Below are 21,149 nucleotides of genomic sequence, written 5' to 3' on the forward strand. Positions count from 1 at the left end.
ACTATAAAATCCTATGCAAAGCTGAAAACTCCTTTAAAAGTAAGGAAGCCTGTACAGCAGTCTCCAGTACAAGGCCCCATTCCTAAGAAACAGATGCTTAAGATGGCTGAAGACTTAATTACCCTAATCAGGGGTTCCCATCCCCCTCCTGACAAAAGGCCTACAGGAAGAGGACTACGCTTCGTCTGACCAGGTTTCCATTTCCTCAGATTCTTCTGAGGAACAGGAATACTCCTTTCCCCCTTATGAAGACTCTGATGCTGAAGAGTCTAGTCCTTCAGCATCTCCCCCAGAAGACTACTCTTTTGGGGAAACTTTACATACCATGAGAGAACATTTCCACTGGGAAGGCCAGGATTACTCTGATTCTAAGAAAAGGCTCTGAGAGTTCCTTTTACTACCCCAGCACAGACCCCTTGCTATTCCACCTGTGTTAGACATTGTGGATGATGTTTATTCAGAATCTAGCCTTAACCCAGATTCATTACCTCCTGCACCAGCCAAACCAGACAGATACTACAGAGTCCCTGACTCACACAAATTCCTATGTAAAAGCCCTGTTGCTGACCCAGAAACCATTTCCCAGGGTCCCAAAGGGGTTAAGGCCTCTATTGCTAAAAATCCTGTACCCTCTGAAAGGGATTCTAGAGCACTAGACAGATGGGGAAAGAAAGTATATGCCTCAGCAACTCTAGCTATGAGGGCCTTAAATTGCCAGTTTCACATGCTGAAATATCAACAATATTTGATGTCTCAATTAAAACAAAAAATGCTCACACATACAGTGCAGCCTGATTACTAGGAAATACAAGATTTGTTGCATGCAGCAGAACAAGTGGGAAAACATACTTTGCAATGTGGATTTGATTCATTGGAAGCTTCTTGTAGAGCAGCTGTAACAGGGTCTGTCATTCGTAGGCATGCTTGGTTAAAAGAACAAACTTTACCTGATCATGTTAAAGCAAAGTTATTGGCTGCACCTTTACAGCAGGATGTTTTGTTTGGTGTGAAAGCAGAAGAGGTTTTAAAGAAAATGGAGGATAAGGCAAAATCTATGCAGATGGTCAAGGATTTTTTACAGGTTCAACCCCCTCGTTTCAGTAGAAATTGGCCAACCAAAAACTGGTCCTTTCCAACTTCTGACAGACCACAGAGGGGCAGATGTCAGCCACAAGGCTCTTACAAGCCCTGACAATGGGGTGCCACAACCCAGAAAGGAGGAGAAGACAGGTCTCAAACTTTCAGAAGACAATCACAATGACTTACCCCTCAGACTGCCAAGCAAATCCCTCTTGGCAGCTCCCTTGGGAGGAAAACTTGCACTTTTTGCAGGCAATTAGCACATCATCACAAAAAACAAATGGGTCCTAAATATTGTATCTCAAGGATACAGGTTCCTCTTTCACACTTTACCAAGGATAAAAGGAATGCCAAACCTGCCACCAAATCAATGGGCAGAGGCTCAAAGATAAATTACAACACTCATGGACATGAGAGCCATTCAACAGGTTTCTACACAGGAGCAAGGACAAGGATTTTACTCAAGACTCTTTCTGGTTCCCCGAAAGGACAAAGCCTGGAGACCCATTCTGGACCTTTCAATTCTGAACACATACCTGGAAGTACCCAAATTCAAGATGCTCACACTACAGCAACTTCTTCCCATGCTGGGCAAGAAGGCTTGGCTAGTAACGTTGGACCTCAAGGAGGCATACCTGCATGTCCCTATCAGACAAAATTGCAGAAGATACCTCCGATTTATAGCAGGTTCAACTCATTACCAATTCTCTGCACTGCCCTTTGGCTTATCTACTGCACCCAGGGTCTTCACAAAATACCTGGCACCAGTAATTGCATACTGCAGACAAAGAGGAATTCAAATATATCCATACCTGGACGACTGCCTTATTCAAGCAGAAAGCAAGGACATTCTTTTAAAACATCTGGCATTTGTAAAAAACCTACTAAGTTGCCTAGGGTACACAGTAAACGAAAAGAAGTCAAAACTAGTGCCCTCACAAGACATAGTATTCCTGGGTGCCAGCTTAAATACAATGGCCCAGATGGCTTATCTCACGCCAGACAAGCAAAGACAACTGACTCAGTACTTCAAAATGATGGCAACAAAGACCCAACTCCCTGCAAGAAAATTTCTGCAGGCCTTGGGATTCATGGCATCTTGCATACTACTAATTCCATATGCCAAACTGCATATGAGGAAATTACAATGCTACCTGAAAAGCGTATGGACTCAACACAGCCACAGCTTGGAAACAATAATACCACTCATTCCCTGCCTTCAACAGGAGTTTCTATGGTGGGCTCAGGCATGTCACCTCAACAAGGGTCAGCCTTTCACCTTACCCACAGCCAGGCAAACAATAACAATAGATGCATCGGATTACGCCTGGGGAGCACACATGGCAGAACAGTGTATTCAGGACAAATGGTCTGCAGATCAAATGCATCTTCACATCAATCAAAAAGAGATGCTAGCTGTACAAAATGCCCTAACAGCTTTCAAGGACCTCCTACATCCAGGACAACTTCTAATAAAGATGGACAACACCACAGTGATGTGGTACATAAGCAAAAAGGGGGCACACATTCCTACCCCCTATGCAGGCAAGCAATGACCTTGTGGAACACAGCTCTGACCTACCAAGTTCAACTACAAGCACAATTCCTGCCAGGAAAGAAAAATACATTGGCAGACAAACTAAGCAGAAATATCATGGATCCTCACGAGTGGAAACTAGATTCACAAGTATTCACAATGATAACTCAAAAATGGGGGAGCCCAGACATAGATCTGTTTGCCTCCCCCCAAAACTACCAAGTATGGAAATTTTGCACAAGGACATACCACACACTAGCTTGGAAAGTGGACGCCCTCTCATTCAGTTGGAAAACATTAACAGTGTATGCCTTACCTCCACTGCCTCTTCTGGCAAAGGTGCTCCTGAAAGCCAGATTAGAGAAGCCACAAATGATACTCATTGCTCCAGACTGGCCACGCCAACACTGGTATCCAATATTAAGGAACATGGCTCAAGGCCCACCATGGATTTTACCTCAAATTCCTCACCTGCTGACTCAGCAAAACAATCAGATTCTACACAGCCAGTTCAAGACTTTAAATATGGCTGCATGGCAGATTACCTAAACAACCAGTCAACACTTCTCTCTAAAGCTGTTATGGATGTCATTCTGGAGGCCAGGAGACCCAGCACCAGGAAAACCTACTCAGACAAATGGAAATGATTCTGCGCCTGGAACCAGGCTAAAGGCCAAAATCCTCTTGTCCCAAATATTCCTCAGATTCTGCAATATTTAACTGAGATGTTGCACAAAGGCCTTCCTTTTCATCTATTAAGATCCACACTTCAGCTATTTCAGCTCATTACAACACGGATCCTCCTATTTTTTCATATCCATTACTAAGACAGTACCTCAGAGCAGCTAAGAACATAAGACCGCCCCGGAGAGCACCAACACCAACTTGAGACCTCAATTTTGTTTTGGAAAAACATACACTACCGCCCTTCGAACCAGCTTTTTCAGCCGATTTACAATTTTTATCATGGAAAACTGCCCTGCTGCTAGCAATAACTTCAGCACGAAGAGTCTCAGAGCTACAGGCCCTATTGGCAGTGGATAATTACACAAACTCCACTCCACACACCTTCAGATAGAAACAACTCTGATCCAAAACAATACCAAAACAGCAACAGCAAAATCTTCAGAAGTCAGGAATCGAAAAACAGGAACCAAAGTCAAATCCAAAAGCAAATTCTTTATTCTCCAGCGCCTCGGTGTAACCACCTTTCAAGAGTATACATTCTCACTGAAAGAATGGATATATATATATATACTCATAGCAATTAATTAAGCAATTAATTAAACAATTATGTTCAAAAAAGTTTTAAAGCAGACACCTCCAGTTTATTTCATTATTCAATCCACAGGGTGTCATTGTATTGTATTTCAAAATAAAAATACTTTCCTTATATTGTAAGTTATATTTCAAAGCATTTTCATCATTACAAAGACATTTCACACTTTCTAAAACTGTTCCTGTTAAAAATAAAGCATCACTATTATGATAAACACTAAAATGTGTGGCAATAAATTTATTTTCCCTTTTATGTCTTATGTCTCTAATGTGCTCACCTAACCTAATCTGAAACTCTCTTTTAGTTTCACCTATATAATATAATCCACAGGGACAGTGTAAAGCATACACAACTCCCTTACTTCTACAGGTAAAACTATCTCTTACTGTGAACCTAATGTTGTTAATATAATTAAATGTTCTAACTATATTCCTACAAACACTGCATCTACTGCAACATCTTGTATCAAATTCACTTAGTGGTCTTGGTAAACAAAATTTTGGCATTACAAATTTACCATGTACCACCATATCTTTCAAATTTCTTCCCCTTTTATAGGAAAATAAAGGTTTTTGTGGCAAAATGTGCATCAACACCTTGTCTTTCACTAAAAATTTCCAAAAATGTTCCACTATATCCTTTATGTCTCCACTTTTTACATTATATGTAGAGACAAAATAAATATCCTTACAAGTTGTATCACTGGTTGCCAGATGATATTTCTTATAATGGTGATATTCACCCTTATTACATTTACTCCTTACCATATTATTCTCCTTTTTTACCTTCATAAGGGCAGATTCTGCAATATTTAACTGAGATGTTGCACAAAGGCCTTCCTTTTCATCTATTAAGATCCACACTTCAGCTATTTCAGCTCATTACAACACGGATCCTCCTATTTTTTCATATCCATTACTAAGACAGTACCTCAGAGCAGCTAAGAACATAAGACGGCCCCAGAGAGCACCAACACCAACTTGGGACCTCAATTTTGTTTTGGAAAAACATACACTACCGCCCTTCGAACCAGCTTTTTCAGCCGATTTACAATTTTTATCATGGAAAACTGCCCTGCTGCTAGCAATAACTTCAGCACGAAGAGTCTCAGAGCTACAGGCCCTAATGGCAGTGGACCCTTTCATCATTTTTCATCAAGACAGAGTCTCTTTGCGAACTAACCCTTCCTTTATGCTAAAGGTGGTATCCAGTGTGGCTCTAAACCAAACCATTCATTTACCCACCTTTTATCCAAACCCGCAGAATAAAGGGGAAAGGCTCCTACACTCTTTGGACATTCACAGGCAATTACGTTTCTACTTGGATAAAACTAAGGCTTTTCAGAAAATCTGACCAACTCTTTGTATACTATGCTGCAGGATCACAAGGAAAGGCTATCTCAAAACAGACCATTTCAAAATGGATAGGACATTGTATCCGTTTCTGCTACACATACAATGGGAAACCTGTACCTGGTAACATTAGGCCCCATTCCACAAGGGCTACAGCAACATCAGCAGCCTTCCTCAGAGGGGTACCAACCAAGGATATTTTGGAGGCTGCAACTTGGAGTTCAGTGCACACCTTCACCAAGCACTACCACTTACCTCTATACTCAAAAACCAGAGCTGGCTTTGCCACTGCAGTTCTGCAGGGACTACTAGCTTCTCCAAACCCTGTTTAGTACCAACCGCCCAGCCTTAGCTTTGGGATTCAACCCAAGTGTGATGACTGCAGCAGTGTAACACGATGAACATAGTACAGTTTTGTACCTACCATAAATGTAGATGTTAAGTGTTCACACTGCTGCAGTCCAGGTTACCCTCCCACCATCCCCTCTTCTTACCTGGGTTTTATCTATACCTCCCTTTTTATACAATCTATATGATGTATTTCTATATGGTGTATTTGCTTACAGCAGTAGCTATTGTTTTCTACTTATGTATTTTACTTAGGATTATGTATTGCCTTCCTATTTGGGGGCACCTGACATCTGGGGCAAGAAAAACTGAAGAAAATGGCGTTGGCTGCCTCTTTTATACCCCTGTTGCACTGATGTCAGGGAAGAAGTGACCGCAACCGACGCCGGACCAAGACTTTGGAACTCAGGCCGGCTGCGGGACCGCCTGACGATAGATAACCCAAGTGTGATGACTGCAGCAGTGTGAACACTCGAACATCTAAATTTATGATAGGTACAAAACTGTACTTTTTGTCTCCACCAAACCTACCCCTATAAAACCTAATTACACGGCAAGAAGTGGGGGGTGAGAAAACCTTCTGCTTGCAGCAAATACAAGCTAGTTTTTCTTCTCTTGCAAACTTTACAGCCATGGGTTAAGATCCTAGCTTGAATTAGCAGCTAAAATACAACTTTTGTCCATTTAGAAGTAATCCTGCTTTCTCAAACAGGAAAATGCTTTAAATATGTTTTCTGTTCCACCAAGCCACTTTACAGTGATAACAAAAATCCTAACTAAATATTAACAACAAATCAAAGCTTTGACCTCGTATGAAATATTCCAGCCTTTCCTGAAGAAATTCTGTGCACTGACCCATTACCTCCCCCCACCTTTCTACCCTTTTTCTTTTTCTTCCTTAAAGAAAGTAACACCACTAAAATTGAAATGGTTACAGTGTTCTGCTACCTAGCCACAGAATCCCAGCCAACCAACTGCTCTTTACTCCCCCAAGGTTTAGTAATGTGTTAGTTAGCAGGTAAAATAAACAACAAATAAATTCACCGGGTTATCAAATGTAAGTACATGCTTTGCGGTCCTGAACAAAAGAGTTTCCACTTTTTGCCAAAATTTCTATCCACAATTACCCATTGTATTAATTTACAGCCTGCAAATTGCTGTAAATTCCATAAGACCTAGGTTACCTTTAATGACCCACTCAGCTGAATTATGTAGTATTATTTTTATTATTAATTTCATTTTATTTTCTAAGAAATTAACCAGACATGATTTACCTGCATTAAGCACAACAAGTTCGTGAACCAAACATGATTTATTTCGTATTAAGCATATGAGCAGGCCCCAACTCACTAGCCTTGCCATGTGATTCTTCTCTGACCCCAGCCATCTAATTAATTGCAGGCCACAACTATTGTTTGCTAGATTGCTAAGAAAGACAATTTCATCTTTTGCTAAAACCTTTTGCATCTCATCCCTAAACCCCAGGCCACACTTAGGCATATGTGCCTTTGTTTCATGCCTTAAGTGAGCCTTAATCCCATAGTAAACCCTACTTGAAGTATTAATTTAAACCTGTTCTGTCATTTAAATTTAGTCTGATACCTTCAAGTACATGTTTTACCCTCTAGCCTGTTTGTAACTTATCTCCAGGCATTTCAAAAATATAACTGATTTGAATTACAAGATTACGCAAACTAAAGCCATTACTTCAAATCTGCCTACATGCTCTTAAACCAAAATGTCTTTAAACAACAACAATAACATAACTAGCCTTTTCTCTGATAGAAAATCGTTGTCCCATGTAAATAAAATAGTTTAAGGCAAACTGCCCCTGAGTGCCCTCAATTATTTTTGATCCTCTCCAAAGGCTCTGCCTTGTGGCTACTTTCCAGCCTCAGCTCCCAGTCCCTGCCATGTGGCTACCTATAGGTCTCAGCTCACAGGCCAGGCCCCAAGTGGCTACTTACAGGCCTCAGCTCACAGGCCCTGCCATGTGGCTACCTGCAGGCCTCAGCTCACAGGCCCTGCCATGTGGCTACCTGCAGGCCTCAGTTCCTAGGCCCTGGCTGTGGCTAACTGCAGGCCTCAGCTCACAGGCCCTGCCATGTGACTAACTGTAGACCTCAGCTGCTTGCAATTAAACCTCAACCATATCACCCCCTTGTGTATAATTTTTTTTAAAGCTTGTACAACTCTTCCTGTGTCTCATGTATAACCCCAGGCCTTCCAAGGGGCATGTGCCCTATTTATTTCTCTCTTTTAACTATGTTTTAATTCAGTCAGTGCAAATTCTTGGTTAACTACTTACAGAACCCTTCTGGTGTTCTAATTTTCACTTGATACCTTACAAGTACAACCTTAATTCCTACCCTTGCTTGTAGCAATGAAATACAGGCCTGCAAAACAAAATCCAATTATAACACACCAAATCAATTCAACATTACCCCCACTTATCTGCTGAGAAACTGCTTGCATGCCTTTAAGCATAATACCCTAAGCTTCCTACATTATTAGCTAAACATAGTACAGATTATACAGATAAATGCCACTAAAGCCTGTGATTAAAGCAAAAACAAACAAAAGGCCCCCACCTTGTTCTTAGATCACCCAAATAGTTCAAACACAAACCAGTAATCCACAGATAAGCTGATCAGACAAGCTGCCAAAGCAGAGATCGAAAATATTAATTTGCTTTCTTACCAGCCTTTTCAGTCCTTCTCCTGGACAGCCCAGCCCACCTACCTATCCTGACCCTACCTGTTCCCCACCCCCCCTCCCCCCACTGAAACCTGAGTCCAAGCTGACCTGCCTCAGACAAATGACGGCTTGCTGCTATTTAGCTTGCCAACCGTTGTTTCTAAGGCTAGGGCAGGGTTTGCCTCTGCAGTGTATGCTGAACCATTCCTAGGTCTCTTACTGAGCCTACCACCCCACTTCTCAGCTTTGGGAATCCTCCCACAGGTGATGACTGCAACAGTGAAACACGAAGAACATAGTGCAGTTGTGTACACTTACCATAAATGTAGATGTTTGAGTGTATTCACTGTTACAGTCCTGGTTTCCCACCCTCCTTCTCCCTTATATCTTCTTTATTTAGGGAGACCTAAGTTTCTAACAGTGGCTTTTAGACACCAGGACCACTTCACCTTATTTACTTGGGCCTTTGACTGGTTAGGGCAAGAAAAACTGGTGTAATGACATCGGCTGCCTTCCTTTATAGCACTGACGACCTGATGTCAGCCAGCAAGCGACAGCAGCTGACACAGAAAAACATTGACTCTGGTATTCGGGCTGGCCGAGGGCTATCACAGCAGGGATAACCCACAGTTGATGACTGCAACAGTGAATACACTCGAACATCTACATTTATGGTAAGTGCACACAACTGTACTTTGTCACAGCCTGCTGACTCAAAGGTTCCAGGGTCTGCCCTTACCTGAATAATTGGCTACATGCAACTCCCACAGTAAATAGTCTGATAGCTTCCCAGAACTGACTGCTTGAACTTTTCTTGGTCATTGGAAATATCAGTCAGTCTTGCAAAGTCTTGGTTGGTGCTGATTTAGTCAGTTACTTTTATAACCTGAACTTTGAGCATTGTGGATTTCCAAGCTTTACTACTTATGGACATGTTCCAACTTATCAGAAAAAAACACACACACACACGTTAACAAGAAATGTTCAACAAAATTGTCCTTGCAAATCACTCCATTTGAGCACTGGGATGTATGGCACCCCTTATCTTCAAGTTACTGTCTGTCTGATACTTAATGGAAGTCCTGTGGTGGACTCTCAAGGCGCAATAGGATCAGCTTGTAGTACTCCTAGATGGTCCAATCAGGACATCCAAAAAGTGCAAGGAGTATATCCTGTGGTGGACTATCAAGTCAAATTTTTATCTGTGCAGACCCTTCCAGGACCCAACATCCATGGCAGTAGTAACCACAGATGCCTCTGCTTTCAGGGGAGGAGGGGATTATTTGGAGCAGACGATCCAAGACACATTATTAACCCAAGAGACCAGGCTGCACAGCAGCATTGTGGATGTGAGGGGCCATCCTTCTAACCTTACAGACATCCCAGGACTTCATCACCAATAAAAAAACAAACTGTCAGAAACACAAAAAAATGGAATTTTATTAGTGCCTCTCTCTACTCTTTCTTCCTGGTATGTAAACATGAAACCTTTTTGGGAGAGTGAAAGTTCCAGTACTCCACGCTGGTCTGACTGCCATCCATTCTGGCAACATGTCAGTAGTTTGGTACATAAACAGTCACAGAGAGGAGGCTATTCCTATGCCCTCTATCCAGTGGCCATGAGAGTATGGTAATGGTCTTTTTCCTCCAGTCACCTTTCTCATTGCTGTTCATATCCTGTGTCAGATTAACTCTGTTGTAAATAGGCTCAGTTTTTATATCTTGCTGCCCTGTGAGTGGTCCCTCAACCAGCTGACTGCACAGACTCATGTTCCTTCACTGGAGGAAGCCTTACTCAGATTTATTTGCATCCCCATCCAACTACAGATACAGCAACTTCTTTTTGCTTATTTTTCCCTCAGAGAGATGCCTCAGGGATTAGTTCCTCCAGATATTACTCCCAGGACTTGCCATTTGCTTTTTCCCTAGTTCCTCTCATGTCAGATTTTCTTTAGAAGATCAAGAATTGCAAATGTCATGGTTATTGTTTTGGCCCTGGCAAGTATAGATGTCCTTCAAGGATGCATCTGCAGTCATTACAAATGGGTTGTCCTGTCGTCAGGCAGCCCTTCGGTCGGCCGGATTCCAAAGTCTGGGTCTGGCCTCGGCTGGTGTCGCACTTCACCCAACGTCATAGCTGCAGTTATTCGGGTATAAAGGCATCAGCCGACGCCATTTTCCTCAGTCTTTCTTGCCGCGTGGCGCCCGAAGCAGAAGCTGTTCGCAAGTGCCGGTCGGTCAGATCCAGAGATTACTACTACCGAATACTACTTCGAAGACTTGGATTAGTTCCTCCAGATATTACTCCCAGGACTTGCCATTTGCTTTTTCCCTAGTTCCTCTCATGTCAGATTTTCTTTAGAAGATCAAGAATTGCAAATGTCATGGTTATTGTTTTGGCCCTGGCAAGTATAGTTCTCTCTGCTTTGGTCTCACCTCTTGGGAAGGTCTGCCCTTTTGAAGTTAACCAAGACTATCTTGTCTCAGCCAGCTAGCAGTCCTCAACAGGACAAATACTCACTGAAGTTAACCATGTTTTTCTAGTGCCAGAGATGACCCTTGATTCTTACACAGGATGGTTCAGATCTTGACTTCTGTCCAGAGACCATGTACCAGGAAGATATATTTTTAGAAGTTGACCTATTTCTGTGCCTTCCTCTGCTAGAAGACTTGATCCAGTCACCACTCCAGGTCCCAGCACTTTGGAATATTTGTCACAATTTTTATATTTAGGTTTCAGTTTTTGTTTTGTGTAAGTGCACTTGGCAGCCATGTTTAATTTTCATCCAAGTGCAGATTCTGCCCCTTTAGCCTCACTGTAAGTCTATAAAATGTTCTTCCTTTCAAATCTCCCTTTCCTCTTGAGACCTAGATGCACTCTGTTCTGGAGAAGCTAGCACTTCTGCCCTTTAAAGAAGCTTCCTCAGTCAAGATGAAATTTCCTACTTAGAAATCAGGTTTTCTTGATTACAGCCACCTAGGTCAGAAGGATTTCAGAGTTGCAGGTCCTGCATTTTTGGCCCCTTTGTTTAATTTCCCCAAAAGACAAAGTATCCATGACGACAGTTCCTTCCTCCATGCCGGACTTGCCACTGAATCTAATGTAAACCAGTCAGTCAATTTGCTAGTGTGCAAATCATATCTGTTGCACTCCATGGGAATTCATAGGCACCTCAGATTTTATTTGGACAGAATAAGGTCTGTAAGAATGAACTGACAAATTTGTTTCATTTTCATCCAAAAAACATTGTGTTCCAAAGTATCAAAGACAATCGTAGGTGTTTGGCTTTTTCACTGCATAAATTTCTGTTACCAAAAGTATGGCAAATCCTTGCTTGAATCCTTTAATGTTTGTATTATCAAAACTTTCACCACTTCTCCAACTTTCTTTAGCAATACTTTATTGTATTTTCGCATCTGCTATGTGGACATCTCTGAACATCTTTGAGAGATGCTACAAGTTAATGTGATCTCTAGTTTGAGATCTGCCTTTGGAACTGCTGTAATTTGTGGTATTCTTCCATGAGGAGCCATTCAGGAGAAAAAGCTTCAGACTATGTTCTTCGTGTGACAGAGATGAAAATCCCAGTGATAGACAGAAAAGTTGCATACTTACTGTAATAATGGATCTTTGTTGACACTTTCATGTCTGTTACTCCCTCAGCCTATGAGTATGACAGATGCTGTTCTGGTTTGGGAGTGTGTGTCTGGTTTCTTTTTGTTTTGCATTCTCTGCCTTATGTGGACTGTTTGAGATGTGGACAGGGGTCCCCTGGTGAGGATAATTGTGGGTAAAGAGGAGGAGCTATGGTAGTCTTTGACAGCTGTGATAATCAGTCTTTCAGGTTATGGGGATAAAGATGGAAATATAGATCTATCATTATAGTAAGATAACTTATGTGATATGTTATATGTAGTATTGTTTGTTTACCTTTCAGATGCCAAGTAAGACCGTCAAACATAACTACTTTGTTTTCAAGTTCTGTCAGTTTGCTTTCTTGTAACTGACTTGTAACTGATAAAAGTATTCAAAGAAACTTACAGAACTGGAGGCAGTGACAGTCAACCATATATTTTTTGGATACGTTGTGTAGTTGTTGTGTGCTATTAGTCTAACCTCTAGGCTATAATACTGCCTTTGTGCTTGTAGTTGGACAGGTGAATTACCCCAAAACACTGGATGCATTTTCCTTTGATGAAGACAGCAGTGATGCCTTATCTCCAGAACAGCCAGCTAGCCAGGATTCCCAGGGATCATCAGCTTCACCAGGGGAGCCCAAGATGAACGAATCATCATCACCGGTCCCAAACACTACCATACAGGTCAGTATGCCTGATGTCTTTCATTTTTGCAAATCATCAGAAATCACAGGGTAGAGAATGTCTTTTTCTGGGGTGCCTTAAAACAGATACAATTGCTGACTCTCACCCTATCTCTTGGTGAGATGTTGAGCACTATTTATTTATTGATTGACTGACATTTGATTACCAGGAAAGTTTGACTGGGTAGGTGTCCATTATCGGTGGTGGCTTGAAAAGCTCCATAGTGTTATAAAATCATATTAAGAATGACTTGGGGTCATCACCCTTGACTTGCAGGCCTGGCCTAAATCATGTGATGAAAAGTCATAGTACTTGTAAAGTTTTGTAGCTTGTCACTTCCATGGTCTCACTAACTTGATAACGAATCCTGTTCTGTGAGCATAATTTCTAGCACTGACATGTGTCTCTGTATTCATCATCCTTATTTCTGCTAGGTTGAAGGCTTTCCTTAGAAATTGGTATTGGTTTAGTTATGAAAAGACAAAATGGGAAAGAACCTGCTGCAGTATGTTGGATATCTGTCTAACTCGTGGATAGCTTGTTTATCAGTGTTTCTATGTTCTGATTGCTACACTTTTGTCATCAGATATGGGTGCCTAAAGAAGTCATGGGGCAGTCTTTCTCCATTTTCCATTTTGCAGTAAGTGTGGAACTTATACTAGTTTTGGATTTTCGGTAAAGAGATACAGTGGCTCAGATGGAAAATCAGTAAGTAACCAGAGTTAAAATGTGATCCCGCCATTCTTCTGGGGCATGACATGATAACTGGTTTCTTGTCTGTACTTAACATTTTACCTGCTTTTCTTCAAATGCTGTGCTTAGGGAGGAAGTGTGATTAATTCCAGAAGGGGGTGAGTTCTTAAATGGGGGCTCCCTGTGCAAGTTACTGAATATCATCTTTGGTCTTGCCAACTAATTTTCACTGTGGTACATTTGAAAAGATGCTTTAGAAATGCATCTCTGATATAGTGTTAACCAGAGGTTTTTTTTTCTGCTGGTATAAACAAGGATCTGAAGTTTTTGTTTTCATTTGCTGTTCAAACTGAGGGACTCAGATCCACCACAGATCCGACTCGTCCGCACACTCCAGCATCAGATCCAAAGTCCAAGCTCCTCCCTTACTCATAATGTCTCTGTCTCCCTCCTCCCCTCAGACCTCATTTGCAACTCATTAGAACAGCAACATGGTTCCTTAGTTCCAACACCTCTTCAATCTATTCTGCCCTTCCTGCAGATAAATGACTGGATGTGCTCGGTGAACCTCCAGGTCGCGTACTACCATGTCAAGATGGACAGGCATTACCAGAAGTTCCTCTGCTTCTGGCTGGGAGTCAACCACTTTCAGTTCAGAGTGCTCCCCTTTGGGCTTACCACCTCCCCCCAGGTGTTCACCAAAATGATGGCAGTAGTGGCTGCTCACCTGCAACTGCAGATGTTTCAGGTCTTTCCCTACCTGAACAATTGGCGTCTCTTCGCTCCCTCCAGGTATCGACTGATTCAAGCCAGGGACCATCTACTTCACATTGCCCATTTCCTGGGTATAACCATAAACCTCAAAAAGTCTTGGCTGGCACCTATTCAATTACTGGACTTCATAGGAGCTTGGATAGATACTACCCAGGGCAGGGTGTTTCTACCTCAAGACAGACTGTTATCACTCCATCATCATGTACTTTACATTCTTCAAGCCAACCTTCCCCTGGTGACTTTAGTTCTTTGGGAATTGGGATCCATGGCGGCCACAGTCACTCTCGTCCCAACTGCACATCTTCATATGAGAGTTCTGCAATGGACTTTAGTCGTTCAGTGGTCCTTGCTAGACCTTGCATTGTCACATCCTGTTAGTCTATCCCGTGTTTGCAAGGACTCCCTTCGTTGGTGGCTTCAATTCCCCTGTTCTCCTCCAGGGTTGTCTGTTTGTTCTTCCCTCCCCCGAGATCACGGTGACCACGGATGCCTTCCTGCTCGGGTGGGGGGGGGGGGCATTGCATGGGAAGGACAGTTCAGGGCATGTGGTCATCCCTGGAGACCAATTTGCATGTCAGTGTCCTGGAGATGAGGGTGGTGCTCTTGTGTTGCAGACTGTCCATGTCTTTCTTCTTCTGGGGACTATTGACATCCAGATGGACAATATGTCGGTAGTCTGGTACATCAACAAACAGCAGGGACCAGATCTTACCCCCTTTGTCACGAAGCCATGAGATTGTAGAAATGGGCAATCTCCACTGGCCGTTTTCTGGTAACAACGCACATTCCTGGGAGGTCCAACATTTTAGTGGACAGGCTCAGCTGGTCTGTTCTGATGCCTTACAAGTGGTCTCTGAATCCTTTAGTAGCAAAAGGATCATTCTAAAGTGGGGTCAGCCTTGCTGCAATCTCTTCGCCTCTGAAGAAAATGGCGTCAGCTGGTTCTTTTATACCCCTGTCGCTCTGACGTCAGGGAAGAAGCGACGACAACCGACGCCGGACCTAGACTTTGGAATTCGGCCGACCGAGGACCTGCCTGATGGCAGGAAAACCCATCTGTTATGACTGCAGCTGTATTAGCACTCGAACATCTACATTTATGGTAGGTACAAAACTGTACTGTGTCCCCCTTGGACACTAGATCCGGTTTTGGATCAGATTACACATCCCTCAGGGATGCCTAATCCAGACTTAGCCCGAAGCTCACGGCTTGGCTGTTCCAGTTCCCATAATAGCTAGGACTCCCAGGTCCTCTTCCCCTGTTAAGAGGATCTTGGTAGCAGCTCACAAATCTTCTACCAGGAAAGTTTATTGAGTAAATGGAAGCACTTCTCGATCTGGGCTTCTTAACATGACCTGGATCCTTTCACTGCAACAATCTCAGCCATTTTGGAAATTTGTGGACATTTTTAATAATAGTGCTACTACAGTTAAAGTGCAACTGGCAGTGATTTCTAACTTTCACACTGGTGAAAATTTGGTGTCATTGGCTTCCTCTTAGATTTGTAAGGCATTTTTGAAAGGTAGCTTTCTTCTTAGGCTCCTGATTAGGGACCCAGTGCCCCCTTGGGATCTTACTTTTGTGTTGCAGGCCTTGGTTGCTCCTCTGTTTGAGCCAGCAACCAGAGTTGATTTGTAGTTTCTGTCTTGGAAGACTTTTTTTTGGTAGTGATTACTTCAGCCAATATTGTTTCTGAGATCTAAGCCTTATCTATCAAACCCCCTTATATGGTATTCTATAAGGATAGGGTCTCTGTGGACCAATCCATCCTTTCTACCCAAAGTGGCATCCGGGTTTAATATTAACCTGGTCATTAATCTACCAGTTTTCTTTCTAGATTTCAAGAATAAAGGAGAGTGCAATTTGCACTTGCTTGATGTTCACAGGCAGCAGCACTTTTTACATAGAACAAAATCCTTTCATAAATTTAAACTTTAGTGCTGCTTATTGTAAGTCTGCTCGCATTGTTAATAGCACAACAGGTAGTGTACTTGCTTTTGATGCAGAAGGTTGTGGGTTCTACTCCCACAGTAGATAGATGCATTGCTGATACTGTACTGTGTTGTAAAGTGGGTGGATGCTGGATACCTAGAGTAGTAACTATGAACCTGTTATCAGTTTGCCATACAGTCCCTATTGCGATATTACTAGCTTATCATTTTTTTTAATGCATGCAACATAGGCAATTTATTCCTCAAGGGCAACAGGCACTTTATTTGTAGATGAATAAACAATGACATATAAAGTTGTTTGCTAGCAGCAACCTCTTCATTGTTACAGATTTCTTTAATGTGGAATTATTTAGATGACTTTTACACTTCAGAGATTGTGCATATTTACTGATACTGGTAGACTGTAGAAGGGTGAGTAGACTTTTATGATGGAAATGTTCTGAATCGGGTAGTTTTGTCATTGGTGCATGCATTTTGTTTCATTGTTTACTAATGTTCAAAACAATAAATTTAAAATGCCCTCTAACAACTGTAATGTGTTGTACAAGGAATACAATTTAATACAATCGGGAAGGTGTATCAAAGAGCATGTGTATGTTTCGTGTTCAAGGGGCCTATGATTTGAAAACAGCCCAAAAGGGGCCTATGGTTTGAAAACGGCCCAAAGTTAATCTTTATCTGCCACTGGCAAAATGTATTTTCTTTGAATGTGGGTTTCAATGCTGTTTCAATGCATGTGAGTTTCAAGGGCAGAGAAGTTTTAATGCTAAGTCTGTTTTCATTGTGAGACTGCATTGCTTTGTTTAGCAGATATCTATTGAGGTTTGTGCTGTAAAAATGCAAAATAAAACTTTCAAATGAAATCCAAATCATCGCAGAAGTAAAGCAGTATGCACATTACAGTGTTTATGGTAAATGGGGCAAAATAACCAAGAAATGGGACACTGGAATGGTTGCAGGGGGGAGGCTCCAATTGACCATGATTTTCAGAGGGGAAGGGCAGCAAACTCAGACAGCCCTGGTTGAGCTATACCTCTCAGCTGTCCATATTTTTGCAGAATGAATAGATATTTGCTTCTTATTTTAGGTTTGTTCCTCATTAAATGTGTGGTTTTCTGGCAAATCATTTAGGAATGAAGTCACTAAATGACAGACATTGAGTTTTACATCATAACCTTCAGAAAAATGCATGCTAAAGCAAGACCTGTTCTATCAACTGTCTTAAGTTTATACAAGAGCAATTTTTAATAATGTGTGTATGTTCCCCCAATATGTTTGGTCTTGTCCAGATTTCCTGCATTAACAGGTTGAGAGGTACGTGCAAATAAAATTGCTTTATAGAATTAGGCATATCCAAACCTCTCAACTGTCCCCGATTTTGGCTCAAAATGTTGCTCTTCCCCTAATAATCCCTCTGCAAAATGGCAGTTTTGGAAGAAAACATGGAGGGTTTACAATTAATAAATAACTGTAATAATCAGTTATAGATTACTTTTATTTCAGAAATGCATGTAGATTCTTTTATTTTGTCAGCTGCTCAAGTTAGCAGTACTAATATTAAGTGTCCCTTCTTTGACAGGTTCCCAGCTGTATTGTGTGGCTATTTTATATTTTTGCATCACATTTTTTGGTCCATTTTTCATAAAATTGTGTTTTTTTTGGCAAGTTAGTGGCAAATCATTAAAGACTGAAGTTAGAAAATAGTGAAAGACATTTGAGTTTCAGATTTCGTACCGTTCAGAAAATTCATACTAATGCAAGACCTACTACTCTATTATCTTTCTAAGTTTATAAGAGCAATATGTAAAAATTGTCCTTATTTTTGGGCCTTTGTCCCACTTCTATGTATGACTTTGTCCAGATTTCTTGCTCTGAGGTTGAGAGGTATGACAAATGTGTCAGGGCCATCGCAGTCAGCCAGAGACATTTCAAATTGTGAGAAACTTGTTGCACCCCACTCCCCCATGTAGTGACTCTGGATTTGTCCAAGCAAGGCAAGGAGCAGTTATGCAGTGTAAATGTGCAGACTATTCCCCCCCATCCAAGGTAAACACAAGTACTGCAGTGGCTTTTCATCTGTCATTGATTTTGCAGAATGTTCTGGTTTCTGTCATATTTCTATACTGTTGATATATGCTTATTATTATTCAGAAAGTGCCTTTTGCTCTGTGTTTAAGTAGCAGTGCTTTAAAGACCATCAGGTAAGCTTGTCTGATATTGTAAGATGCAAGTAAGTTTTAATAAGCAGTATTGCCAACATTGAAAGCCTTTCTGTTGTTGCCATGCAGAGAATACTTACATAACTAGATAATGTATAAGCCTTGGGTACTGAAATGCATATGACAGTATTTGTAATAAAGGCCAGGATTAGATTATGTTAAGCGCATTACAGGCTTTACCTGCAAACTAAACAGAATGTCAGTCTATCATGTGTGGTCCATATCCTATGCAGTAATCCTTTAAGCAGTATATGTTGAGCTTGTTACTTGTTTGCTTTTCATTTTTTACTTTGATCATGTTTTCCCCATGAAACAAGTAGATAGTTGTCAGGCAGCAGGTCTTTTTTGGATAAGAAACATTTTTACAAGTGGGGGTATCACAGAGATTGCTACTTTCAGCATGTTACTTGGTACTTTAATAAAGCTGAATATAAATTATAATTAGAACTGGAGTGCAAGGAGAAATGATTTGAGTTAAGTGCTGCTTGTTTTTCTTATACTTGATTTTGACTGGCATTCCAGTAATGTATTTAAAAAGTAATTTATTTTTTCATGCCTCACATCCTTTTTGTTTCCATCTAGATATTAAGTAAGCTGTCATGCAGCGAATGGATTGAAATGTTTTTTTTCTTCTACACTTCATTTTGTCTTGATTGGACTCCCATAATGATGGTTTGGCACCCAGGGCAGCATATTTAATTAAAGTTTTTGTGGTTTTGAGCAAACTCCTCCCCTTTCTAGTTGGCCACACCCATTCCCATTGACCCCACCCATTCAGCTGTCTCCTGCAGCCCCCCCTTTGATTTGAAGTCACCAGCCGCCACTGTATATGAGTATATGTGTGTGTGCATGTAAGTGCATGTGTGGGCACTCAGAAGCCATGTAGCTGAAATGTCGGTATGTACTTAAAGAATTATTTGCATATATTCCATGGGTCTGCACTATGGAAGGTTTAAAGTATTACACAGTGAAGACGTATATTGGCTAGGTCTTTCTTACAGTTTTTACTTATATATATGTATACATATAGATATATATATATATATAATACGCATACATATATCTGTGTATGTGTGTGTGTGTGTGTGTGTGTGTGTGTGTGTGTATATATATATATATATATATATATATATATATATATATATATATATATATATGTATTTACACACACACACGTTGGGAATTGAAGACTACATTAATGTTTGAAAATCTGAAGGAAAAAAGAGTCTGTATCATTTGCAGTGTTTTAAAGAGTTCATTTCAAATGCTTGATGATCTTTATCTGTTTATATGTAATTGTAATAAATGTTTGATGATCTTTATCTGTTTATATGTAATTGTAATAAATATATGTATGTATTTTTTTCATTAGTACCACCCAGTAGCAACTCCTGCTCCTGAGTTTCTGAAGGTTTCATCTGCTCTCCCCTCTGAACCTCAGACACCTTACTCCTCTTCCTCTCCCACTATCAACAGCAGTACTGTCTCTTCAGTAAAGCCTGGACCAACACTTGTGAAGGTATGGCTGTGCTTCTTTCTGACTCCTCTGCTTTACTTGTATAATTCGGTAAGATTTGGAGAAGCTTGTAGTTCTGTTCATTGAGATGTCATTTTGTCTGTTCTTTATGCCAGTATTTCACCGATGCTGCAGTTTGTGATTTAAATGATCATGTTTGAAAACCAGTGAATGTTCCAGTTCCGTGTGGTGCACCATTCAGAGACAAGGGGGTGTTTTGACATGGTCTTGAACTAGAAGAGCTGCCTGCTACCTAAGTGCTGACTGCAGCACACATTTGTGCTAGGAAACATATAGGTCATTTTCCATCAGTGTATGTATATGTTCTTAGTGGTTGTGTTAACCAGTTGTACTACCATGTTGCAGTGAACCTGTGCACATTACTTTATCAGCATGCCACAGTCATTGGAGAGGACGTGATGAAAAGTGTTCATCACATCCCTGGGACTTAGTCCTGACCTCTAGTTAGTAGCTGTGTAGTGCTTGCCTGTTCTCCCTGTGTCTGCTTGGATTTTTGGGTTTCTCCCAAAAAGATGCTTGCCGACTGGCTAATTTATACTGTCAGTATATGTAATGCTTTTTCTCTTGATTTTGTGGCCTAGGTTATGACTGAAAGGAGTTCATGAGGATCAGTTCACTCACCCATTTAATAAATACTTAGCGTAAAGGTGATTAAGTATCCAGTGATACCCCCTTCCACTTCCTAGGTGATGTTATTGTGGTTTGGTGCTGTGCAGCCATGCTAGTAACTGTGGGTGGTAGTGCCTGGGCAGTCACTAATTGAAAGCAAAAGAATGATAAAATGTGCTGAGTCTTCCTTCTGATCCTCATGTGCTAGGATAGGGTGGAATGAAGGATGTGCAGAAGTATAAAGGTTAACTGTCTCTGTATACCATGCATTTCACTGGGCTCAACCTCTACTACAATGTGTTCCCACCCCTCACCCATTTGCTGGGTGACCAGAATGATACGTGATGTAGAGCTCTTTGGGGGTAGTGCAGTCATAGTTTGCATAAAAATTAGAACTGTATACAGTATGAGTGACAAAGAATGTGTGAAGTGTATAAAAAGTGAAAGAGAATGCCACCTGTGCATAATATGGGGGAAGACTAAACAGAGATTTGGATAGCAGCAATCCCTATTGTTTGTAACACTGAGAACTATATGACATAGATGTAAGGATTGCTTGGTAGTTGGATCATGTTGAGCTTGTTTTGAGCCTCCCCCTGCTCTCATCATACTGCTTGGCTGCCATTGTTTAAGTTCTTCATTGACGCATTTTTAAGTTTAGACACAAAAAACCTTCTTCATGTGTAAAGCTCAGTATTTCTTTTTTTCTTCATCATGAAGTTCACTTTCTGTATGGCACTACTGCAGT

The 21,149-nt window shown here is 41.2% G+C and overlaps 1 protein-coding gene across 3 annotated transcripts in view; it reads left to right on the forward strand.

The window, feature by feature from the left end:
* MRTFB (myocardin related transcription factor B) overlaps positions 1-21,149 on the forward strand; it is a 1,455,416-nt gene that overhangs the window by 961,902 nt on the left and 472,365 nt on the right. For all 3 annotated transcript variants that reach the window (XM_044089410.1, XM_044089411.1, XM_044089412.1), the window contains exons 6-7: positions 12,444-12,616; positions 19,628-19,774. In XM_044089410.1, coding sequence (XP_043945345.1) covers positions 12,444-12,616; positions 19,628-19,774 — 320 coding nt within the window. The remainder of the gene's footprint in view (positions 1-12,443; positions 12,617-19,627; positions 19,775-21,149) is intronic.

Source organism: Protopterus annectens, chromosome 12.part0 (genome assembly GCF_019279795.1).
Source record: "Protopterus annectens isolate FY-2018-M chromosome 12.part0, PAN1.0, whole genome shotgun sequence".
Classification (NCBI taxonomy): domain Eukaryota; kingdom Metazoa; phylum Chordata; order Ceratodontiformes; family Protopteridae; genus Protopterus; species Protopterus annectens.